The sequence below is a fragment of the Tachyglossus aculeatus genome, chromosome 6 (genome assembly GCF_015852505.1).
Source record: "Tachyglossus aculeatus isolate mTacAcu1 chromosome 6, mTacAcu1.pri, whole genome shotgun sequence".
Lineage (NCBI taxonomy): Eukaryota > Metazoa > Chordata > Mammalia > Monotremata > Tachyglossidae > Tachyglossus > Tachyglossus aculeatus.
The window spans coordinates 11,880,379-11,907,280 of record NC_052071.1 but is presented as its reverse complement, the minus strand read 5'-3'; the positions used below and the strand labels follow the sequence as shown (position 1 = coordinate 11,907,280).

The 26,902-nt window shown below is 45.5% G+C and overlaps 1 protein-coding gene across 2 annotated transcripts in view; it reads left to right on the top strand.

Annotated features, from left to right (window-relative positions):
• The first annotated feature begins 8,987 nt into the window (after positions 1-8,987).
• The window catches only part of LOC119929730 (heat shock factor protein 3-like), a 51,141-nt gene continuing 33,226 nt past the window's right edge, over positions 8,988-26,902 (top strand). For both annotated transcript variants that reach the window (XM_038747978.1, XM_038747977.1), the window contains exons 1-2: positions 8,988-9,124; positions 24,580-24,688. In XM_038747978.1, coding sequence (XP_038603906.1) covers positions 9,029-9,124; positions 24,580-24,688 — 205 coding nt within the window. In that variant the 5' untranslated portion in view covers positions 8,988-9,028. The remainder of the gene's footprint in view (positions 9,125-24,579; positions 24,689-26,902) is intronic.

Here is a 26,902-nt window from a genome sequence, read left to right as displayed (position 1 = left end):
GCAAGGAGTCCACAGAGAGGGCTGGAGTTTAGAGGGAAAAAAGAGTAGATATAAATACATATAATAATAATAATCATCATCATGGCATTTATTAAGTGCTTACTATGTGCAAAGCACTGTTCTAAACACTGGGGAGGTTACAATAATAATAATAATGATGACAATGGCATTCATTCAGTGCTTACTATGTGCAAAGCACTGTTCTAAACACTGGGGAGGTTACAAGGTGATCAGGTTGTCCCACGGGGGGCTCCCAGTCTTCATCCCCATTTTACAGATGAGGGAACTGAGGTCCAGAGAAGTGAAGTGACTTGCCCAAAGTCACACAGCTGACAAGTGGCAGAGCCAGGATTTGAACCCATGACCTCTGACTCCAAAGCCCGGGCTGTTTCCACTGAGCCATGCTGCTTCTCATGATATAATGACATATATAAGTCATGTCTTATCTTACGCTTATAATATACACACATACACACACACACACACACACACACACACACACATATATATATATATATATACATAAACACATATATATATATATATCATGTCTTGTCTTACGCTGTTGAGTTGTCTCTGACCCACAGCGGCTCCATGACCATCTTTCCCAGAAAGCCCCCACCTCCAACTGCAATTGTTCTGGTAGCATATTCATAGAATTTTCTCGGTAAAAATACGGAAGTGGTTTACCATTGTCTTCTTCCGCGCAGTAAACTTGAGTCTCCAACCTCATCTTTCTCCCATGTCCAACGCAGGTGAATTTTGACTAGTAGCAGATTGTCTTCTGTTCGCTAGCCACTGTCCAAGCTAAGAATATATATATATATATATATATATATATATATATATATATATATATATATCTCATGTCTTGCCTTACGCTGTCGAGTTGTCTCCGACCCATAGCGACTCCATGAACGTCTTTCCCAGAAAGCCCCCACCTCCAACTGCAATCGTTCTGGTAGCATATTCATAGAATTTTCTCGGTAAAAATACGGAAGTGGTTTACCATTGTCTTCTTCCGTGCAGTAAACTTGAGTCTCCAACCTCACCTCTCTGCCATGTCCAACGCAGGTGAGTTTTGACTTGTAGCAGATTGTCTTCCGTTTGCTAGCCACTGTCCAAGCTAAGAATATATATATATATATATATATATATATAATCTATATATAGAATATATAATATATAATCTATCTATCTATCTATCTATCTATTTATATATATATATATCTATATATATATATATATATCTATTTATATATATATATATATCTATATATATATCTATATCTATCTATTTATATATATATATATATATATATTTATATATATATATATCTATCTATCTATTTATATATATATATATATATATATATATATTCTTCCGTTCGTTAGCCACTGCCCAAGCTAGGAAAGGAATGGGTAGGCCTCTGCTTGACTCTCCCTCCCGTAACCGAGACTACTAGAGTCCTGGAAACTCTCCATGTCCCCCTTTTAGACTGTGAGTCCACTGTTGGGTAGGGACTGTCTCTATATGTTGCCAATTTGTACTTCCCAAGCGCTTAGTACAGTGCTCTGCACATAGTAAGCACTCAATAAATATGATTGATGATGTGCGATCCTAAGAGGGGACATACGTGCGATTCAGTCCGTCTCTACTGAGTGCATACTGTGCGCAGAACACCGAACTAAGCACTTGGAAGAGTACATTATAATATATAAGGCATGTTCCCGGCCCATAACAAGCTCACAGTCTAGAGGGGGAGACAGGCAGTAAAATAAATAAATAAATTACAGATACATACGTCAGTGCTGTGGGGCTGGGAATAAAGGGAGCAAATCAGGGTGACACAGAGGAGGGTGGGAAAAGAGGAAAGGAGGGCTTCGGGAAGGTGTCTTGGAGAGATGGGCCTTCTTGTCTGTTGCATATGAGGAGGGAGGGAGTTATGACTGTGAGCCCCACGTGGGACAACCTGATCACCTTGTATCCCCCCCAGCGCTTAGAACAGTGCTTTGCACGTAGTAAGCGCTTAACAAATGCCATTATTATTACTATTATTATTATTATTATTATATTCACCTCCTAATGCTATTCCCACCCTGACTTCCCACTGAACAAAAGAAAATGTTGCCACCCGACTACTTACCTTCATCTTCTCTCCAGGCTGAGACGATTACTACCACCAACAAAGTCACTGAGGGCAAGGCGACCATAGAATAATAATTAATTATGATATTTAAGCGCTCATTATGTGTCAAGCACTTTCCTAAGCGCTGGAGTGGATACAAGGTCATTCATTCATTCATTCAATCGTATTTATTGAGCACTTACTGTGTGCAGAGCACTGTACTAAGTGCTTGGGAAGTCCAAGTTGGCAAGATCTAGAGACGGTCCCTACCCAACAGCGGGCTCACAGTCTAGAAGGGGGAGACAGAGAACAAAACCAAACATATTAACAAAATAAAATAAATAGAATAAATATGTACAAGTAAAATAAATCAATAGAGTAATAAATATGTACAAACATATAGACAAGTATATACACATAGTAAGTGCTTAACAAATACCATTATTATTAATAATGATGGCATTTGCTAAGCGCTTACTATGTGCCACCAGCACTTAGAACAGTGCTTGGTAATCAGTTGTCCCACGTGAGGCTCACAGTCTTCCTCCCCATTTTACAGATGAGGCCCAGAGAAGTTGAGTGGATTGCTGAAGGTCAGAAGGCAGGCGGTGGAGCCGGGATTAGAACCCCCTTTTTTTTTTTTTGATGGCATTTATTAAGCGCTTACTATGTGCAAAGCACTGTTCTAAGCACTGGGGAGGTTACAAGGTAATCAGGTCACCCCACGTGGGGCTCACAGTCTTAATCCCCATTTTACAGATGAGGGAACTGAGGACCAAAGAAGTTAAGTGACTTGCCCAAAGTCACACAGTTGACAACTGGCAGAGCTGGGATTTGAACCCATAATAATAATGGCATTTATTAAGTACTTACTATGTGCAAAGCACTGTTCTAAGCGCTGGGGAGGTTACAAGGTAATCAAGTTGTTCCACGTGGGGCTCACAGTCTTGATCCCCATTTTACAGACGAGGGAACTGAGGCCCAGAGAAGTTAAGTGACTTGCCCAAAGTCACAAAAATGACAATTGGTGAAGCTGGGATTTGAACCCATAATAATAATAATAATAATAATAATAATAATAATAATAATCATAATAATGGCATTTATTAAGCACTTACTATGTGCAAAGCACATAAGCGCTGGGGAGGTTACAAGGTAATCAGGTTGTCCCACGTGGGGCTCACACTCTTAATCCCCATTTTACAGATGAGGGAACTGAGGCCCAGAGAAGTGAAGTGACTTGCCCAAAGTCACACAGCTGACAATTGGCGAAGCCGGGATTTGAACCCATAATAATAATAATAATAATAATGATGGCATTTATTAAGCACTTACTATGTGCAAAGCACTGTTGAGGTTACAAGGTAATCAGGTCGTCCCACATGGGGCTCACAGTCTTAATCCCCATTTTACAGATGAGGGAACTGAGGCCCAGAGAGGTGAAGTGACTTACCCAAAGTCACACAGCTGACAATTGGCGGAGCTGGGATTTGAACCCGTGACCTCTGACTCCCAAGTCCGGGCTCTTTCCACTGAGCCGCGCTGCTCCTGGCCTTTATTTAGGAGGGCTTTCTATTTGAGGGCCAATTTTTCCTCAAATGTCCCACACCTCATGTGAAATCAGCATGGGACACATTTAATAATAATAATAATTGTGGTATTTGTTAAGTGCTTACATAATAAACACTTAGATTTGTTGTCTCCCTTTTCTAGATGGTGAGCCCATTGTTGGGTAGGGACCGTCTCTATATGTTGCCAATTTTTACTTCCCAAGCGCTTAGTACAGTGCTCTGCACACAGTAGTAAGCACTCAATAAATACGATTGAATGAATAAATTAATGAATGTGCCGGGCACTGTACTAAGCGCTGGGGTAGAGACAAGCTAATTGGGATGGACACAGTCCCTGACCCACATGGGGTTTACAATCTTAATCCCCATTTTACAGATGATGTAACTGAGGCCCGGAGAAGTGAAGTGACTTGGCCAAGGTCACCCAGCAGACAATTGGCAGCCCCAAACCCCCCAAAAAACTCACTCCACATAACTTTTCCTTTTTAACCCTGTCCTCTGTAGCTCTCCCTGCCTCTCTGTGCTGGGACAACCTGATGACCTAGCGTTTAGTACAGTGCTTGGCATTCATTCATTCAATCTATTTATTTGATTTTGTTAATATGTTTGCTTTTGTTGTCTGTCTCCCCCTTCTAGACTGTGAGCCCACTGTTGGGTAGGGACTGTATACGTTGCCAACTTGGACTTCCCAAGCGCTTAGTACAGTGCTCTGCACACAGTAAGCGCTCAATAAATATGATTGATTGATTGATTGATTGATTGGGTGCTTACTGTGCGCAGAGCACGGTACTAAGTACTTGGAAAGTACAATTCGGCAGCAAATAGAGACAATCCCTACCCATCGCCCCCAGCGCTTAGAACAGTGCTTGGCACACAGTAAGCGCTTAACAAATGCCATCATTATTATTAGAACGGTGCTTTGCACATAGTAAGCGCTTAACAAATACCATTATCATTAATATATTAATTATTAATTAATTAATAATTAGTAATATTAATTGTTGCCAACTTGTACTTCCCAAGTGCTTTGTACAGTGCTCTGCACACAGTAAGAACTCAATAAATCTGATTGAATGAATGAATGAATGCTCTGCACACTGTAAGCGCTTGATAAATACGATTGAAGGAATGAATTATCAATAATTACCATTATAATACTAATATAATGAACATATTATTATTATTAATAATAACCATGGTAGCATAACCAACTTGTACTTCCCAAGCGCTTAGTACAGTGCTCTGCACACAGTAAGCGCTCAATAAACATGATTGAATGAATGAATTATCAATAATTACCACTATATTACTAATATAATGAACATCTTATTATTATTAATAATAACCATGGTAGCATAACCAACTTGTACTTTCCAAGTGCTTAGCACAGTGTTCTGCATACAGTAAGCGCTCAAGGAATACAATTGAATGAATGAATGATCAGTAATTACCATTATATTACTAATATAATGAACAACAACAACATATTATTATTAATAATAACCATGGTAGCACAACCAACTTGTACTGCCCAAGCGCTTAGTACAAGCTAAGTAAGCGCTCAATACGATTGAATGAATGAATGAATTATCCATAATTACCATTATATTACTAATATAATGAACAACAACATATTATTATTAATAATAACCATGGTAGCATAACCAACCTGTACTTCCCAAGCGCTTAGTACAGTGCTCTGCACACAGTAAGCGCTCAATAAATACGATTGAATGAATGATCAATAATTACCATATTACTAATATAATAATCATCATCATCAATCGTATTTATTGAGCGCTTACTATGTGCAGAGCACTGTACTAAGCGCTTGGGAAGTACAAATTGGCAACATATAGAGACAGTCCCTACCCAACAGTGGGCTCACAGTCTAAAAGGGGGAGACAGAGAACAAAACCAAACATACTAACAAAATAAAATAAATAGAATAGATATGTACAAATAAAATAAATAAATAAATAAATAGAGTAAAAAAATTGTACAAACATATATACATATATACAGGTGCTGTGGGGAAGGGAAGGAGGTAAGATGGGGGGGATGGAGAGGGGGACGAGGGGGAGAGGAAGGAAGGGGCTCAGTCTGGGAAGGCCTCCTGGAGGAGGTGAGCTCTCAGCAGGGCCTTGAAGGGAGGAAGAGAGCTAGCTTGGTGGATGGGCAGAGGGAGGGCATTCCAGGCCAGGGGGATGATGTGGGCCGGGGGTCGACGGTGGGACAGGCGAGAGTGAGGTACGGTGAGGAGATCAGCGGCGGAGGAGCGGAGGGTGCGGGCTGGGCTGGAGAAGGACAGAAGGGAGGTGAGGTAGGAGGGGGCGAGGGGATGGACAGCCTGGAAGCCCAGGGTGAGGAGTTTCTGCCTGATGCGCAGATTGATCGGTAGCCATTGGAGGTTTTTGAGGAGGGGAGTAATATGTCCAGAGCGTTTCTGGACAAAGATAATCCGGGCAGCAGCATGAAGTATGGATTGAAGTGGAGAGAGACACGAGGATGGGAGATCAGAGAGAAGGCTGGTGCAGTAGTCCAGACGGGATAGGATGAGAGCTTGAATGAGCAGGGTAGCGGTTGGGATGGAGAGGAAAGGGTGGATCTTGGCAATGTTGTGGAGCTGAGACCGGCAGGTTTTGGTCACGGCTTGGATGTGTGGGGTGAATGAGAGAGCGGAGTCGAGGATGACACCAAGGTTGCGGGCTTGTGAGACGGGAAGGATGGTAGTGCCGTCAACAGAGATGGGAAAGTCAGGGAGAGGAGTTCAGTCTTCGACATGTTGAGCTTTAGGTGGCGGGCAGACATCCAAATGGAGATGTCCTGAAGGCAGGAGGAGATGCGAGCCTGGACAGAGGGGGAGAGAGCAGGGGCAGAGATGTAGATCTGGGTGTCATCAGCATAGAGATGATAGTTGAAGCTGTGGGAGCGAATGAGGTCACCAAGGGAGTGCGTGTAGATCGAGAACAGAAGGGGACCAAGCAGTGAACCTTGGGGAACCCCCAGAGTGAGAGAATGGGAGGGGGAGGAGGAGCCTGCAAAAGAGACTGAGAAAGAACGACCGGAGAGGTAAGAGGAGAACCAGGAGAGGACGGAGTCTGTGAAGCCCAGGTCAGATAGCGTGTTGAGAAGAAGGGGGTGGTCCACAGTGTCAAAGGCAGCTGAGAGGTCGAGGAGGATTAGGACAGAGTAGGAGCCGTTGGATTTGGCAAGCAGGAGGTCATTGGTGACCTTTGAGAGGGCAGTTTCCGTGGAATGTAGGGGACGGAAGCCAGACTGGAGGGGGTCGAGGAGAGAGTTGTTGTTGAGGAATTCTAGGCAGCGCGTGTAGACAACTCGTTCAAGGAGTTTGGAAAGGAATGGTAGGAGGGATATGGGACAATAACTAGAAGGTGAGGTGGGGTCAAGAGAGGGTTTTTTTTAGGATCGGAGAGACATGGGCATGTTTGAAGGCAGAGGGGAAGGAACCAGTGGAGAGTGAGCGGTTGAAGATGGAAGTTAAGGAGGGGAGAACATATTATTATTATTATTAATAAGGCCCTACTGAGAGCTCACCTCCTCCAGGAGGCCTTCCCAGACTGAGCCCCTTCCTTCCTCTCCCCCTCGTCCCCCTCTCCATCCCCCCCATCTTACCTCCTTCCCTTCCCCACAGCACCTGTATATATGTATATATGTCTGTACATATTTATTACTCTATTTATTTATTTTACTTGTACATATCTGTTCTATTTATTTTATTTTGTTAGTATGTTTGGTTTTGTCTCCCCTTTTAGACTGTGAGTCCACTGTTGGGTAGGGACTGTCTCTACATGTTGCCAATTTGTACTTCCCAAGCGCCTAGTACAGTGCTCTGCACACAGTAAGCGCTCAATAAATACGATTGATGATGATGATGATGGTTATTATTATTACTAGCCATGGTAACATAACCTACTTGTACTTCCCAAGCGCTTAGTACAGTGCTCTGCACACAGTAAGTGCTCAATAAATACGATTGAATGAATTATCAATAATTACCATTATACTACTAATATAATGGACAACATATTATTATTATTAATAATATCCATGGTAGCATAACCAACTTGTACTTCCCAAGCGCTTAGTACAGTGCTGTGCACACAGGAAGCACTCAATAAATACGATTAAATGACTGAATGAATTAATAATTACCATTATATTACTAATATAATGAACAACATATTATTATTATAATTAAGAATGACCATGGTAGCATAACCAACTTCTACTTCCCAAGCGCTTAGTACAGTGCTCTGCATACAGTAAGCGCTCAATATATACGATTGAATGAATGAATGAATGATCAATAATTACCATTATACTACTAATATAATGGACAACATATTATTATTATTATCAATAACATCCATGGTAGCATAACCAACTTGTACTTCCCAAGCGCTTAGTACAGTGCTCTGTCCACAGTAAGCGCTCAATACGATTGAATGAATGAATGAATGATCAATAATTACCATTATATTACTAATATAATGAACAACACGGTATTATTATTAATAATAACCATGATAACATAACCAACTTGTACTTCCCAAGCGCTTAGTACAGTGCTCTGCACACAGTAAGCGCTCAATACGATTGAATGAATGAATGAATGATCAATAATTACCATTATATTACTAATATAATGAACAACACATTATTATTATTAATAATAACCATGGTAGCATAACCAACTGGTACTTCCCAAGCGCTTAGTACAGTGCTCTGCACACAGTAAGCGCTCAATAAATACGATTGAATGAATGATCAATAATTACCATTATATTACTAATATAATGAACAACGTATTATTATTATTAATAATAACCATGGTAGCATAACCAACTTGTACTTCCCAAGCGCTTAGTACAGTGCTCTGCACACAGTAAGCGCTCAATAAATACGATTGATTGATTGATTGAATGAATGATGCTGAAGACCCTCCCTCTTTCCTCGGGGCGGCCCCTCATCCCCCGGGGCCTTGAGGGAGGAGGAAATCCTCGCCTCCGGCTCAGCCAATCGGCGATCGGCTAGGGGGCGGAGCTAGAGCCCCGCGGACCAATCGGAGGCCGGGGATCCCGGGCGACGCAGGCCCTCCCCCGCCCGGCTCGGCCGGCCAATCCCGTTGCCGGACCCCGGAGCCCGTGACGTAGACGCCGCCGGCCGGCCAATGGGGGGCCGCGGCTGCGGAAAGGGGCGGGGCCTGGCTCCGGGAGACGCCTCGGCGGGCGGGCGGCCCGGCGGGGCCTGAGCGGGGAGACGGGAGCTGTGCTAAGCGCTGTCCGAGCCGCTGCGGCCGTGGCCATGGAGGGGACCCCCGGGGCCGTGCCGGGCTTCCTGGCCAAGCTGTGGGCCCTGGTGGAGGACCCGGCCAGCGACCATGTCATCGGCTGGAGCCGGGTAAGGAGCCGGCTGATGCGCATGCGCACCGGTGGGCCGCCGCGGGGCGCGCGCGCATGCGCGCGGGCTCGGAGGGCCGCCGCCCCTCCCCCCCCTTCTTCTCCTCAGAGGCCCGAGGCCTACCCCGACGCCCGGCCTTTCACCGCCAATAATAATAATAATATAATAATAATAATAATAATAATAATAATGTTGGCATTTATTAAGCGCTTACTACGTACCAAGCACTGTTTTAAGCGCTGGGGAGGTTACAGGGTGATCACACGATTTTAAAATAGACACACCCGTATATATGTTTGTACGTGTTTACTACTCCATTTTGCTTCTACGTATCTATTCTGTTTATTTCATTTTGTTAATATGTTTGGTTTTGTGGTCTGTGCTTGCACCCAACTATTCTATTTATTTGATTTTGTTAATCTGTTTTGTCTCCCCCATCTTACCTCCTTCCCTTCCCCACAGCACCTGTATATATGTCTATATGTTTGTACATATTTATTACTCTATTTATTGGTTTATTTTACTTGTACATATCTATTCTATTTATTTTATTAGTATGTTTGGTTTTGTTCTCTGTTTCCCCCTTCTAGACTGTGAGCCCGCTGTTGGGTAGGGACCGTCTCTAGATGTTGCCAACTTGGACTTCCCAAGCTCTTAGTACAGTGCTGTGCACACAGTAAGCGCTCAAGAAATACCATTGATTGATTGATTTTAATCCCCATTTTACTGATGAGGTGACTGAGGCCTAGAGAAGTGAAGTGACTTGCCCAAAGTCACACAGTTGGCAGCGCAGGGATTTGAACCCATGACCTCTGACTCCAAAGCCCCGGCTCTTTCCCCTGAGCCACCTTTCTTCTCTATATGCCCAGTTATATGTACATTGTCTACATTTATACAATCATTGTTCACTATAATAACCTTTATCTATATTCATATAGAACTCATATTCATTCATTCAATTGTATTGAGCGCTTACTGTGTGCAGAGCACTGTACTAGGCGCTTGGGAAGTACAAGTTGACGTATATAATAACAATGACAGCATTTATTAAGCGCTTACTACGTGCCAAGCACTGTTCTAAGCGCTGGGGAGGTTACAAGGTGATCAGGTGGTCCCACGGGGAGCTCACACTTTTTTAAAATATACACACCTGTATATATGTTTGTACACATTTATTACTCTATTTTGCTTGTACATATCTATTCTGTTTATTTCATTTTGTTAATATGTTTTGTGTTGTTGTCTGTCTCCCCCTTCTAGACTGTGAGCCCGCTGTTGGGTAGGGACCGTCTCTCTATGTTGCCAACTTGGACTTCCCAAGCGCTTAGTACAGTGCTCCGCACACAGTAAGCGCTCAATCAATACCATTGATTGATTGACTTTAATCCCCATTTTACTGATGAGGTGACTGAGGCCCAGAGAAGTGAAGTGACTTGCCCAAAGTCACACAGTTGGCAGAGCAGGGATTTGAACCCATGACCTCTGACTCCAAAGCCCCTGCTCTTTCCCCTGAGCCACCTTTCTTCTCTATATGCCCATTTATATATACGTTATCTACATTTATACAATCATTGTTCACTATAATAACCTTTATCTATATTTATATAGAACTCATATTCATTCATTCAATCGTATTGAGCGCTTACTGTGTGCAGAGCACTGTACTAAGCGCTTGGGAAGTACAAGTTGATGTATATAATAATAGTGATGGCATTTATTAAGCGCTTACTAGGTGCCAAGCACTGTTCTAAGCGCTGGGGAGGTTACAAGGTGATCAGGTTGTCCCACTGGGGACTCACACAATTTTAATCCCCATTTTCCAGTTGAGGGAACTGAGGCCCAGAGAAGTGAAGTGAGTTGCCCAAAGTCACACAGCTAACAGTTGGCAGAGCAGGGATTTGAACCCATGACTTCTGACTCCAAAGCCTCGGCTCTTTCCCCTGAGCCACGTTGCTTCTCTATATGCCCATTTATATATACATTATCTACATTTATACAATCATTGTTCACTATAGTAACGTTTATCTATATTCATATAGACCTCATATTCATTCAATCGTATTGAGCGCTTACTGTGTGCAGAGCACTGTACTAAGCGCTTGGGAAGTACAAGTTGACATATATAATAATAATGACGGCATTTATTAAGCGCTTACTATGTGCCAAGCACTGTTCTAAGCACCGGGGAGGTTACGAGGTGATAGGTTGTCCCACGGGGGGCTCACAGTCTTCATCCCCATTTTACAGATGAGGGAACTGAGGCCCAGAGAAGTCAAATGAGTTGCCCAAAGTCACCCAGCTGATAAGTTGGCGGAGCCGGGATTTGAACCCATGACCTCTGACTCCAAAGCCCGGGCTCTTTCCCCGGAGCCACGCTGCTTCTCCGACCATCTGCCCATTTATATATACATTATCTACAGTTATACAATCATTATTTACCATAATTATCATTTATCCACATTCGTGTATACCTCATGTGTATGTAATAATAATAATGACGGCATTTATTAAGCGCGTACCATGCGCAAAGCACTGTTCTAAGTGCTGGGGAGGTTACAAGGTGATCAGGGTGTCCCACGAGGGGCTCACGGTCTTCATCCCCATTTTACAGATGAGGGAAGTGAGGCCTAGAGAAGTGAAGTGACTCGCCCAAAGTCACACAGTAGACAAGTGGTGGAGGCGGGATTCGAACCCATGACATCTGACTCCCAAGCCCCGGGCTCTTTCCCCTGGGCCACGCTGCGTCTCTATATGTGTTTTATATGTTTTATAGGAATCTGCATATATTTATATGAATGTATTCATATATTCCTATGAAGATATACATTATCTACATTTATATAAGCATTGTTTACCATAGTTATCATTTCTAAGCATTCATATATACCTATATATGTATATGAATCGACATATTCATATGAATATATTCATAGACATATTCATATATTCCTATGAATATATGCATCATCTATATTTATATAATCATTGTTTATCATAATTATCATTTCTAAACATTCATATATACCCATTTATGCATATGAATCTATATATCCATATGAATGTATTAATAGACATATTCATATATTCCTATGAAGATATGCATTATCTACATTTATGTAATCATTGTTTACCATAATTATCATTTCTAAACATTCATATAGACCCATATATGTATATGAAGCTATATATTCATATGAATATATTCATAGACATATTCATATATTCCTATGAAGATATGCATTATCTACATTTATATAATCATTGTTTATCATAATTATCATTTCTAAACATTCATATATACCTATATATGTATATGAATCTATATATTCGTATGAATATAGTCATAGGCATATTCATCCATTCCCATGAAGATCTGCATCATCTACGTTTATATAATCATTATTTACCATTATTATCATTTATATACATTCATATATGCCTGTATATGTATATGAATTGGTATATTCTTACGAATATATTCATATACATATTCATATATTCCTATGAAGATATGCATCATCTATATGTGTATAATCATTGTTTACCATAATTATCATTTCTAAACATTAATATGTATCTGTATATGTATATGAATCTATGTATTCATAGACATATTTGTATATTCCCATGAAGATATACATTATCTACATTTATATAATCATTGTTTACTATAATTATCACATATACATTCATTCAGTCGCATTTATTTAGCACTTACTGTGTGCAGAGCACTGTACTAAGCGCTTGGGAAGTACAAGTTGGCAACATAGAGAGACGGTCCCTATCCAACAGCGGACATTCATATATACCTATATATGTATATGAATCTATGTATTCATAGACAGATTCATATATTCCTGTGAAGATATGCATTATGTACTAATATAATCATTGTTTACCATAATTGTCACTTATATACATTCATATATACCTCATACCTCATTCATATGTATATGAATCTACATATATTCCTATGAATCTATTCACTGACATATTCATATATTCCTTTGGAGATATCCATTATCTACATTTATGTAATCATGTTTACCATAATTATCATTTATATACATTCTCTGGGCCTCAGTTCCCTCATCTGTAAAATGGGGATGAAGACTGTGAGCCCCTCATGGGACAATCGGATCACCTTGTAACCTCCCCAGCGCTTAGAACAGTGCTTGTCACATAGTAAGCGCTTAATAAATGCCATTATTATTATTATATATGTCTCATATGTATATGTCTATGAATATATTCATATGAAGATCTGTATTATCTACATTTATATAATCATTGTTTGCCATAATTATGGTTTATATACATTCATATATACCCCATATGTATGTATGTATATGAATATATTCATATACATATTCATATACATATAGTCATATAGACATTCATATATATATGTGTGAAGCAGCATGGCTCAGTGGAAAGAACCCAGGTTTGGGAGTCAGAGGTGGTGGGTTCAAATCCCAGCTCCACCAATTGTCAGCTGTGTGACTTTGGGCAAGTCACTTAACTTCTCTGGGCCTCAGTTCCCTCATCTGTAAAATGGGGGTGAAGACTGTGAGCTCCCCGTGGAACAACCTGATCACCTTGTATCCCCCCCAGCACTTAGAGCAGTGCTTGGCACATAATAAGCACTTAACAAATGCCATCATTATTATTATTATTCTCTGGGCCTCAGTTCCCTCATCTGTCAAACGGGGATGAAGACTGTGAGCCCCACGTGGGACAACCTGATCACCTTGTATCTCCCCCCAGCGCTTCGAACAGTGTTTGGCACGTAGTAAGCGCTTAAAGATACTATCATTATTATTCATACACTTCCCACACATTCCCCCCCGGCATAGTTGTCGTGCCAACAAGCTCCGACCCCCGAAATGCCAAGGGAAACAACTGCACGAAGGCTGGCGTGTGGCACGCGTGCTTATGCCATGGAGAAATATCCAGAAATATCTGGTGAGCCTCTTTAATAATAATAATAATAATAATAATAATAATAGTATTTGTTAAGCGCTTAACTATGCACCAGACACTGTGCTAAGCACTGGGGTGGATCCAAGCAAATCGGGTTGGACACAGTCCCTGTCCCACGTGGGGCTCACAGTCTTCATCCCCATTTTCCAGATGAGGTAACTGAGGCCCAGGGAAGTGAAGTGACTTGCCCAAAGTCACACAGCCGACAGGTGGCAGAGCCGGGATTAGAACCCAGGACCTCTGACTCCCAAGCCCGGGCTCTTTCCACTGAGCCACGCTGCTTCTCTAATCTTAACCCCCATTTTACAGAGGGAGGTAACTGAGGCACAGAGAAATGGAGTGACTTGCCCACGGTCACACAGCAGACGAGCGGCCGAGCCCAAATTTGAACCCACCCCTAGGCCATGCTGAATCTCTCTTTATAATGGGACTATACTAGACACTTGAAAAAATGCTGTAAAACCGAGTTGGTAGACAGGATCCCTGCCCACGAGGAGTTTACAGTCTACGGACGGAGACATTGAAGAAGAATTGGGGATAGGGGAGTTAGTAGAGAAGCAGTGTGGCTCAGTGGAAAGAGCATGGACTTTTAGACTGTGAGCCCACTGTTGGGTAGGACTGTCTCTATATGTTGCCAATTTGTACTTCCCAAGCGCTTAGTACAGTGCTCTGCACATAGTAAGCGCTCAATAAATACGATTGATGATGATGATGGGCTTGGGAGTCATAGGTCATGGGTTCAAATCTCTACTCCGCCAATTGTCAGCTGTGTGACTGGGTGTAACTTCTCTGGGCCTCAGTTCCCTCACCTGTAAAATGGGGATTAAGACTGTGAGCCGGACAACCTGATCACCTAGTAACCTGCCCAGTGCGTAGAACAGTGCTTTGCACATAGTAAGAGCTTAATAAATGCCATTATTATTATTATTATTATAGTAGAGTGGCGTTTGTTGAGTGCCAAGCACAATGCTGAATGCGTGGTAGATACGTTCAACCCACATATCCAATCCGTCACCAAATCCTGTCGGTCTCACCTTCGCAACATCACTAAAATCCGCCCTTTCCTCTCCATCCAAACTGCTACCACATTAATACAATCACTCATCCTATCCCACCTAGATTACCGCATCAGCCAACCTACGCTCACACAGTAAGCGTACAATAAATAGCACTGAATCATCGAACACGTGAATACGAGAGACAGGCCTTGACCCACCCGGGGTTCAAAGTCTAAACTGGAGGGAGAATGAGTATTTTTTAATGGTATTTGTTAAGCTATGTGCCGAACGCTGTACTAAGCGGTGGGGTTGAGACAAGTCAGATTGGCTCACAGTCTTAATCCCCATTTTACAGATGAGGTAAGTGAGGCAAGCGGCAGAGTCAAGATTAGAACCCACGTCTTCTGACTCTGTGTTCTCTGCTCTACCCACCGGTGCTCTGCAGCCTTTGCGGAAGGTTTTTTTCGTTTTTGAATCGTGTTTATTGAGCGCTTACTGTGTGCAGAGCACTGTACTAAGCGCTTGGGAAGTACAAGTTGGCAACAAGGTTTGATTCCAGCGCTAAAGACATCGGCAGTATCGTGTCCACGCCGGCCCCGCTCCGAGTCCGTAGGGGAGCGGGTGCAACTCTTTGCAACTTATTATTATTATTGTTATTATTATTAACAATGATATTATTGAGAAGGTAATGAAGATAATAATAACTGTGATATTTGTTAAGCACTTTCTTCGTGTTTAACACTGTACTAAACGTTAGAGAATTGGCAACAAGGTTTGATTCTAGCGCTAAAGACATCGGCAGTATCGTGTCCACGCCGGCCCCGCTCTGAGTCCGTAGGGGAGCGGGTGCAACTCTTTGCAACTTATTATTATTATTATTGTTATTATTATTAACAATGATATTATTGAGAAGGTAATGAAGATAATAATAACTGTGATATTTGTTAAGCACTTTCTTCGTGTTTAACACTGTACTAAACGTTAGAGAATTGGCAACAAGGTTTGATTCTAGCGCTAAAGACATCGGCAGTATCGTGTCCACGCCGGCCCCGCTCCGAGTCCGTAGGGGAGCGGGTGCAACTCTTTGCAACTTATTATTATTATTATTGCTATTATTATTAACAATGATACTATTGAGAAGGTAATGAAGATAATAATAACTGTGATATTTGTTAAGCACTTTCTTCGTGTTTAACACTGTACTAAACGTTAGAGAATTGGCAACAAGGTTTGATTCTAGCGCTAAAGACATCGGCAGTATCGTGTCCACGCCGGCCCCGCTCCGAGTCCGTAGGGGAGCGGGTGCAACTCTTTGCAACTTGTATTTCCCAAGCGCTTAGTACAGTGCTCTGCACACAGTAAGCGCTCAATAAATACGATTGATTGGTTTGCAAAGCACGCGTCCGGTCATTGTCCGCGTTAGCCAGCCAAGGGCAGAAGCAGGCCCAGTCCCACGCCCGAATCTCCCGAATCCAGCAGCAGATGGGCAGCGTGTTGTCAGAATGAAGTAACGCCCTCGCCCTGCCAAATTCACTCAGTCGGATTTTTCGAGTGCTCACCGTGTGCCGAGCTCTGGGGAGAGTACGATAAAACAGACACAATCCCTGCCCACGGGCCGAAGTCTGGGGTGTGGTTGTATCCCACTAGACCAGTGTGTCTCCGTGGGTTGTTGCCCAGGGCCCGTGCCCCCCTCGGCCCCACCAAATTACGGCCCACGCGGCCTTTATCGCTGCCCGGTGCTCAACAGCTGCTCCGGGGGCCCTGGCAGGGAGGGGCCGTCGCCGCCTCCGCGGACGCTGCCCGGGCCTGCTGGTTGGCAGCCGAGCGGGAATGAGATTTCGGCCAGAGTGTAGCCGGGAGCGGTGGCTCATCCCGGAGGAATGCCTGCTTGCTAAAAGTGAAGGGGGTGGGGAGAGGGGGAGTGTTTGGAAAGCCTTCTCCACAATAGCCCGTTTCTATGCTGACACTATTCGCCGGCCTCCGCCTGCTCCTGGCACTGCCCGATCCAAGCTCGGTTCCTGTAGCCTAGTCCTCTTCCCCACCTCCATCCCCGCTCTGGGCCGCTTCTCCCCCTCCCCAATAATAATAATAATAATGATGGCATTTATTAAGCGCTTACTCTGTGCAAAGCACTGTTCTAAGCGCTGACCCCACCGGGAACCTGCTCTTCCATCCCCGCTGTCTGGATTCCTCTTCAGTGCCCCTCGTATCCAACAAACATCGACTCACCCCTCTTCCAAAGCCACCTCCTCCAAGAGGCCTTCCATGACTGAGCCCTCTTTTCCTCTTTTGCCACTCCCTTCTGCGATGCCCTGACTTGCTCCCTTTATCCATCCCCCCTCCCAGCCCCTCAGCACTTACGTACATATTTGTCATTTGTTTATATTAATGTGTCTCTCCCGCTCTAGACCGTAAGCTCATTGTGGGCTGGGAGGGGGGGAATGAAGTAAATTTTAATCAATCAATCAATCAATCGTATTTGTTGAGCACTTACTGTGTGCAGAGCACTGTACTAAGTGTTTGGGAAGTACAAGTTGGCAACATTTTAGACCGTAAACTCATTGTGGGCTGCGGGGGGGGGAATGAAGTAAATTTTAATCAATCAATCAATCAATCGTACTTATTGAGCGCTTACTGTGTGCAGAGCACTGTACTAAGCGCTTGGGAAGTACAAGTTGGCAACATTTTAGACCGTAAACTCATTGTGGGCAGGGAATGTGTCTGTTTATCGTTATTGTATTCTCCCAAACACTTAGTTCAGTGCTCTGCACACACTGACCGACACCAGAGTATTTAGATAGAATACACCAGAGTAACAAAGTTTCTTTGATAAACCAAACTCCCTTTCCGTCCCACCTAGCGTGGCTCAGTAGAAAGAGCCCGGGCTTTGGAGTCAGAAGTCATGGGTTCAAATACCGACCCCGCCAGTTTTCAGCTTTGTGACTTTGGGTAAGTCACTTCACTTCTCTGGGCCTCAGTTACCTCATCTGTAAAATGAGGATTAAAACTCTGAGTCCCAGCCCTGGGACAACCTGATCACCTTATAACCTCTCCAGTGCTTAGAACAGTGCTTTGCACATAGTAAGCACTTAATAAATGCCATCGTTATTATTATTACTATCGCCTTACCCATTCTTTTTGGCCTAACATTGTCAGTGTCGTAAGGCCGGCGGCTCAGTTGTCTGGTGGAAAATCTTTTTCAAAAGTTGCCTCCTCCAAAGTTGGTGCGCCTGTGTGAACGTTAGGGTCTGTATTGCCAGAGTGGGAATCTGGAAAATCTGTCGCTTCCCCCACTGGCCCAAACGGCGCGTAGAACAGAGCGTGGCACATAGTAAGCGCTTAACGCGTGCCCTCATCGTTACCACATCCACAACCGACCCGGTCGGGCTTGGCGGTAGTTTGACAGGCCTCTCTGCAGACGGGCGTGGTGGTTCTGTGGAACAGGAGGAAGCAGAGTGGCCCGGTGGATCGAGCCCGGGTCTGGGTTCCAATCCCGGCCGCATCACCTGTCTGCTGGGTGGCCTTGGGCGAATCACTTCTCCACGCCTCAGTTGCCTCGTCTTGAAAATGGGGGTTAAAACTGTGAGCCCCACGTGGGACAGGGACCGTGTCCAACCTGCCTAACTTGTATCGACTCCGGCTTAGCAAATATTATTATTAGTATTAATAGGGCCATCGCTCAAAGGCGATGAGTCTTGCGCTGATACCTCCCTTGGCCCAGCTTGAGGTTTGGGGTGTTATTGTTGTTTTTTTTTTTTAAAAAAAAAAGCTTGACCACTCTCTGAATTAGCTATCGGAGCACGGCAAGGCTTCAAATACATTAAACTTTGGTGCAGATCCAAAGCCACGCAAACCCATGGCATTCCTCTCCTCTCCAGATTCTGCTTTCCACTGGGGTCCTCGGCTGGCTCAGGATCAATCAATCAATCAGTCGTATTTATTGAGCACTTACTGTGTGCTAAGCGCTTGGGAAGTACAAGTTGGCAACAACTCAGGATCCACAAAAGTTAGCTGGCCATGCTTTTCTTCTCTGCGTTTTCCAAAACTAGGAAGCCCCTACTCCCAGAAACATGCAGGCGCAAAATGTTAACATTTTATTTCCTGTTTCCTTTGGTATTCCAAGTGTTAGGAGGTTCAGGCAGAAGGTGCATAAAGATTTCTATGAAATCTGTTGCATTTTGCAAAAATGACCCTAAGCCACCTTGCATTTCGGTGCCAAGATTTTGAGGTGTCCTGCTTCTTATGCGGATGTTGTGAGGGGGTCGTTCTCTGTCCTGGGCAGGAACGAAACAAGTTCGCACTCAACACCGCAGCGCCCATTAAGGATCCGCTCCCTGATTTAGGACCAGCCTGACTCTCCCTCCTGGAGCTAATACTTTCGGCCGGCACTGCCGCTGATTTCCTAGCAACCGCTTGGCACTCTTTCCGCGCTCCGGTGCGATCAGACCGGTCTCGGTTTTGCAGGTCTGACTTTCCTCCCGGTTAGGATTACTAAGAGTCCCCAGATAAGAGGAGGTTGCGGAGGAGAGGGAAGGAGGCGGGGCACGGTGGAATGGCTTTGTCCTCAGAGTTAAAAAAAAATATTCTTTTTGGGTTTTCTCAGATCATTAGCGTAAAGCAGTGATGGCGTTCGTTAAGCGCTTACTATGTTCTAAGCACTGGCGGCGGCCGGGGGGGGCATCCAAGGTGATCAGGTTGTCCCACGTGGGGCTCACAGTCTTCATACCCATTTTACAGATGAGGTCACTGAGGCCCAGTGAAGTGACTTGCCCAAAGTCACACAGCTGATGAGTGGCAGAGCCAGGATTAGAACCCATGACCTGTGGCTCCCGAGCCCGTGCTCTTTCCACCGAGCCACGCCGCTTCTCTGGCCACTCCGTGGTTAGATTAACCATTCCGTGCCGTGGCCTAGTGGCCAGAGCTCAGGACTGGGGGGTCAAGAGGCCTGGGTTTTAATCCTGGCCTCTGCAGTGTGACCTTGGGCAAGTCATTTAACTTCTCTATGTCTTTCCCTCCCCTTTGTGAGCCCTGTGTGCGACTGGGATGGCGTCTGATCTGATTATTCATTCAATCGTATTTACTGAGTGCTTACTGTGTGCAGAGCACTGTACTAAGCGCTTAATCTAACCTCAATGCTGACCACAGTTCTTCTAATCAGGAAGCAGCGTGGCTTAGTGGAAAGAGCACAGGCATGGGACTCAGAGGACGTGGGTTCTAATCCCGGCTCTTCCGCTCGTCTGCCGTGTGACCTTGGGCAAGCCACTTAACTTCTGTGTGCCTCAGTTACCTCATCTGTAAAATGGGGATTAAATCTGTGAGCCCCACTTGGGACAACCTGATTACCTTGTATCTACCCCAGTGTTTAGAACAGTGCTTGGCACCTAGTAAGCGCTTAACAAATTCCATTATTATTACTATTAATAATCCTGGCTCCTCCACGTGTCTGCTGTGTGACCTTGGGCAAGTCACTTCACTTCTCTGTGCCTCAGTTACCTCACCTGTAAAATGGGGATTGAGACTGTGAGCCCCACATTGGACAGGGACTACGTCCGACCCAGTTTACTTGTTTCCACCCCAGCGCTTAGTACAGTGCCTGGCATGTAGTAAGCGCATAAGAAATACCACAATTATTATTATTAGTGCTTGGCACATAGTAAGTGCTGAACAGATTGTGATTTTCACCTTGTGTTTGCCGCACCGCAGCTCCTTATTGACCCCCGCCAGCAGTTGATGACAATAATGATGGTGTTTGTTAAGCACTTACTATGTGCCAGCACTGTTGGTATTTATTCAGCCCTTACTATGTGCCAGCACTGTTGGTATTTGTTCAGCGCTTACTATGTGCCAACCACTGTTCTAAGCGCTGGGGTAGATACAATGTCATCAAATTGCCCCCCTGGGGCTCACTGTCTTAACCCCCATTTTACAGATGAGGCCCAGAGAAGCGAAGTGACTCGCCCGAAGTGCCACAGCTAACAAGTGACGGAGCCGGGATTAGAACCCATTACCTCCGACTCCCAACCCCGGGCTCTGTCCGCTAAGCCAGGAGGTTCCCATTTATAGCCCCCTGCCTCTTTCCGGCCCCAACCGTGAGAACGGGAGCCCCTCTCCATTTTTCTGCCCCTCCAGCTGCGGCTGCAACTGTCGAAAAAAGTTTAAAGAAAAAAACCCTTGCAGTGTCGGGGCGGGAAGGAGGGGGTCGAGGTTGGGGTACAATGGGGCCGGAAAGCCCCTCGAAACAAGGGAGAAGACGAGGTGAGGAGAGAGGGGTGATGGAAAGGATTTACAGACTATTTTCTACCTACCTCTGGGCCCATCGATCCATCGGGGCAGGCTCTTGGAAACCCGAGGCTCTTTTCCCGGCCTCACTGCCTTAGGAAGTTGGGCCCTGCTGGTTCATTCGTTCATTCATTCATTCATTCATTCATTCATTCATTCATTCATTCAATCGCATTTATCGAGCGTTTACTGTGTGCAGAGCACTGTACTAAGCGCTTGGGAAGTCTGTTGGCAACAGATAGAGACGGTCCCTCCCCAGCAACGGACTCCCAGTCTAGAAGGGGGAGCCAGACGACGAAACAAATAGACAGGTGTCAAAACGGTCAGAATCAATAGAAGTATAGCTATATGCACATCCTTAATAAACTAGAGTAGTAAATATGTACAGGTAAAATAAATAGAGTAACAAATATGTAGAAATATATACAGGTGCTGTAGGGAAACCGTCAGGTTTGACAGGTGTCAAAGCCGTCAGAATCAATAGAATTATAGCTATATGCACATCCTTAATAAAGTAGAGTAGTAAATATGTGCACGTAAAATAGAGTAATAAATATGTACAAATATATACAGGTGCTGTGGGGAGGGGAAGGGGATGGGTGGGGGGAGCGATGGGGAGGAAAGGGAAAAGGGGGCTTATTTTGGGAAGGCCTCCTGGAGGGGGTGAGCTCTCAGTAGGGCTTGGAAGGGAGGAAGAGAGCTAGTTTGGCTCTCACCGGGGCCGAGGCCCAGCTCAGTAGGAACTTTTACCTTCCCCCGGTTCTGTATCCCCAGCGTTAGGTGATTCCCCGGCTGGGACACTGCCTCCTGGCCTTCTTTCCCTCCTGTTTGCTTCCCTCGTGAATCGATCCCGGGAAGAAATGGAGAAGATGAGAGGCTCGTCGCCCCGCATCCAGGCAGCCCACGGAACAGATCCTAGTTCTCACTGGGGATGTGGATTCCGGGGCCTGGTTGTCGGCTTCTGGGGTCTTGACGCGGACACCCTAAAGCTGAGGGAGACTGGGAACTCCCTCGGCCACACTTAATAAAGTATTTTCTATTCATTCCTTCATTCAGTCGTATTTATTGAGCAGAGCACTGTACTTAGTGCTTGGCAGAGTACAACAATAAACACGTGCTGCCCATAATGAGCTTTGTGTCAAGCACCGTGCCGAGCGTGGGCGTTGAGCCGAGAAAGTTCGGTTAGACAGAGTTCCTGTCCCGTGTGGGGCTCCTAGTCTAGATAGGAGGAAGAGCACAAATCAGCATACGGAGGAGGAAACTGAGGCCCGGTCTAGAGGCGGAGCTGAAACCACTCCCTGGTCTCTTGACTCCCACGACTCCTGCGTTTGCCCCCAGCCATTCTCCGCCCAAAAATTCTTGGGTGTGGAAGTTTCCTCTTGTCCAGCCCCCAACAACCCAAGAAAAGGCAGTTTCCAACCGATGTCTAGGACAGGGTTTTGGCCAAGGGTTTTGGGGGTGAGACGGGGCAACGAGAGATGCCTCGGAACCACTCTGCCATCTTTAAATGCCTTTCCCTCTGAAGATTAGAGATGGACCACCTCAGCATCCCTAGCTCATCTCCGTTTTGTTTTTCGGTATTCATTAAACGCTTACTCCGTGCCAGGCACGGAACTAAGCGCCAGGGTAGATACAAGCTTATCAGGTTGTATGGAGAGAGCCCTTATTTTCCCTCCAGGGACCCAGCATGGATTTTTCCTCCGGATCGTGTCCGTGTCCCAATCCCTCTAGACCCTGCTGATAGTTTTGCCTCACGCTTTGGGAATGGATTCCGAGGTAACCACCCGTCCAGCCCCAATTCGGTTTCCTCGGAATGATTGAGGAGACAAGTTGGGTTCCCTGTTTCATTAAGAGGCCTGCAAGGCCCGGACTCTACAGATCCTGTGGGAATCGACCCTGGCCGATCAGCACCTGGAGCCTGTCTATCCCAGCTTTCTCTTGTCAGCCCTTCACGGCTAGAATTCCCTTCAAAACTTGGCAGGAGCTCTGGCCCCCGGGATGGGGCTCAGTGGGAGCTTGCGGTTTGATAGAGGAATGTCACAAGTTGGTGACTTCACTTCTTTCTGATGGAAGTGAGTGTATGTTCGGAGGGGCGACGCGACAGCTTGTCTTGGTGCCTTAGAAACAGAGGTGAAACCAAACCAAAAGGGAAAGTGAAACTGCCAGGTTTGAATTCACTGAGTAATAGTCACTTTCAACTCTGGATCATTTGGGGCTGATGATCTAATGGAGAGTTAATGAGAAGCAGCGTGGCGTAGTGTATAGAAGATGGCTCAGGAGTCAGAAGGACCTGGGTTCTGATCTCGTCTCCGCCACGTGTCTGCTGCGGGACCTTGGGCAAATCCCTTAAATTCTCTGGGCCTCGGTTACTTCATCTGTAAAATCGGGATTAAGGGGGTGAGCCCCATGTGGAACAGGGACTGTGTCCAACCTGGTTGATTTGGGTCTATCCCAGTGCTTAGAACAGTGTTCGGCACATGGAAAGCACTTAACAAGTGCCATAATTATTATTATTAATTATTAGGTGTTTCCCAGCTGTGTGTTTGCTTTGCACTCTCTTTCTCTCCCCATCCCTCCCTGTCTCTTTCCCTTCTCATCTTTCTCTCTCTTCCCCTCTTCTCTCTTCCCCTCTTCTCTCTTCCCCTCTTCTCTCTTCCCCTCTTCTCTCTTCCCCTCTTCCCTCTTCCCCTCTTCTCTCTTCCCCTCTTCTCTCTTCCCCTCTTCTCTCTTCCCCTCTTCTCTCTTCCCCTCTTCTCTCTTCCCCTCTTCTCTTCCCCTCTTCTCTTCCCCTCTTCTCTTCCCCTCTTCTCTTCCCCTCTTCTCTTCCCCTCTTCTCTTCCCCTCTTCTCTTTCCTTCTTTCTTTCTTTCTTTCTTTCTTTCTTTCTTTCTTTCTTTCTTTCTTTCTTTCTTTCTTTCTCTCTCTCTCTCTCTCTCTCTCTCTCTCTCTCTCTCCCTCCCGCCCTCCCTTCCTTCCTTCCTTCCTTCCTCCCTCCCTCCCCCCCCTCTCTTTCTTTCTCTCTTTCCTTCTTTCTCTCTCTCTCACACACAAACTCACATATACACACCTGTTTTGACAATGACCCATTTTCATTAGCTACTCTCAGAAATACCGCGGGGAGTTGTTCCAGGGTAGGATTTCCTCTGCGGAAGCTCACGTTTCAGCGCATGTGTTGATTTTTCTGTTTGATTTCTAGAATGGCCAAAGCTTTTGCATTCTGGATGAGCAAAGGTTTGCCAAAGAGCTCCTCCCCAAATACTTCAAGCACAACAATATCTCCAGCTTCATACGGCAGCTGAATATGTGTAAGTATGAAGGGCTGGGCGTTGGGGGACGGGGGTGGCTATTCTGCAGGCCTGGGAGAACTCAGGGGACTAGTGAATGGGTCCACAGAGGCTGGGCATCTAAGCTCACTGGGATCATGGATAGCAGCTCCATGCCCGGAGCGTGCTATGTCCTTTCAGTCATCCATTCAATTGTATTTATTGAGCGCTCACTGTGTGCAGAGCACTGTACTAAGCGCTTGGAAAGTACATTTCGGCAACAGAGACGGCCCCTACCCACAGTCTAGAAGGGGGAGACAGACAACAAAACAAGCAGACAGGTGTCAAAACCATCAAAATAGAAAAATAGAATTATGTGTATATATATATATATATATATATAGGTATACATCATTAATAAAATAGAGTGAAATACGTACTAGTATACACAAGTGCTGTGTGGAGGGGGACGGGGTGAGTGGAGGCAATGGGGAGGGGAGGAGGAGCAGGGGATGGTGGGGGGCTCTGAAGCCCCCACTCAGGGGGCATCAGCAGATGTTCAAAAACTGGACGCTGCGCTGAGGGCGAGTTTTGCCGTAGCCCCTTGGCGAGTGAGTGGCTTGGCTGACAGCTTGCTGATGTTTTCTAGCTCTGAGAGAAAATTTCAGGATTGATTTTGCAGAGACGTGGGCTCCTCCCTGCTCTGAGACCCCCTTGGTTTTTATCAGCAGTTTTACCCGTTTTGGAAGAAACCCAGGTGTGTGTTTAGCGTGCTTCCCAGTTCAAACGTGGTCGTGTTTCACTCCCAGTCACCCAAGCCGCCACTTTGCCATTTAGTAGCCGTTTTTGGGTATTTTCAGTTGGCTGGTCTTGGCCAAGGTCCCCTGGAAAGGGGTTGACAGTTTTCTTCTTTCCTGCTGTACTGTCTCTCTTTCCCTCCCCCCGGCGCTGGCTTTCTCTTCACCCTCAGACCTGCCTGCGGCCCAGTTGTCCTCCCTGTACCGGTCTCACTTCCCGCTTCCTTCGAGGAACCAATTAAGTAACGATTTCAATCCCCAGTATTGACTTTGGAGTTTTACAACCAGGCCACATCCCCATACAGCGAAGGCAGGACACACAGGTTGTCGGGGTAAGGTCATCTTGGAGCCGTGGAGAACCGATCTTCCTGGATGGTGGGAGTGTGAGGGACTCCATCATCTTGGAGCTGTAGAGAACTAATCTTCCTGGATGGTGGGAGTGTGTGGGACTCCACCTCTTTCCCCCAAGGGCTCACGGAGGGGCGGGGGCCTTTTTGCTCCCAGACGCTTTCTTATTCCGCTGGCAAAATGGATGAGGGTTGGAGAGCCGAGAAGCTGCCCCCCGTCCCAGGGCAGAGAGGCCAGATTTTCCCCTCCGGGCCTAGTGCAATTGAAGATGGAGGCCGGAGTGAGGCCCCAGAGACTTAGGAGAAGCCGCATGGCTCGGTGGAAAGAGCAAGGGCTTTGGAGTCAGAGGTCATAAGTTCAAATCCCGGCTCCGCCAACTGTCAGCTGTGTGACTTTGGGCAAGTCACTTCACTTCTCTGTGCCTCAGTTACCTCGTCTGGAAAATGGGGATTAAGACTGCGAGCCTCCCGTGGGACAACCTGATCACCTTGTAACCTCCCCAGAGCTTAGAACAGTGCTTTGCACGTAGTAAGCACTTAATAAATGCCATTATTATTATTATTAGGAAGCGTGCAAGGAGGTACAAAGATCATTTCCCCAGTTGGGGCTTCCTGGACGGTCCAGGTCCGTGGAACCGCAGGTCTCCCTTCCACAAGCGGTTCCATTCCATGGAAGCGTCTCTTCCCCCGAGCGTCACGTCGCCGTGGGCCGATCCCTGCCAAAGACAGCGCCATAGGGAGACTGTTTATTACCTTACGTCCCTCCCCTCACAACTTCTGTTGGGAGTGGAAAGAGCCCGGGCTTTGGAGTCAGAGGTCATGGGTTCAAATCCCGGCTCCGTCAGTTGTCAGCTGGGTGACTTCGGGCAAGTCACTTCACTTCTCTGGGCCTCAGTTCCCTCCTCTGGAAAATGGGGATTAAGACTGTGAGCCCCACGTGGGACAACCTGATCACCTTGTATCTCCCCAGTGCTTAGAACAGTGCTTTGCACATAGTAAGTGCTTAACAAATACGATTATTATTATTATTATTATTATTCGGGTTGCTTTCAGTGAGGGGCCTTTCCCACCTGGTTGCCTTCGCATGGGCATTCAGGGTGGCTTTTGAGAAG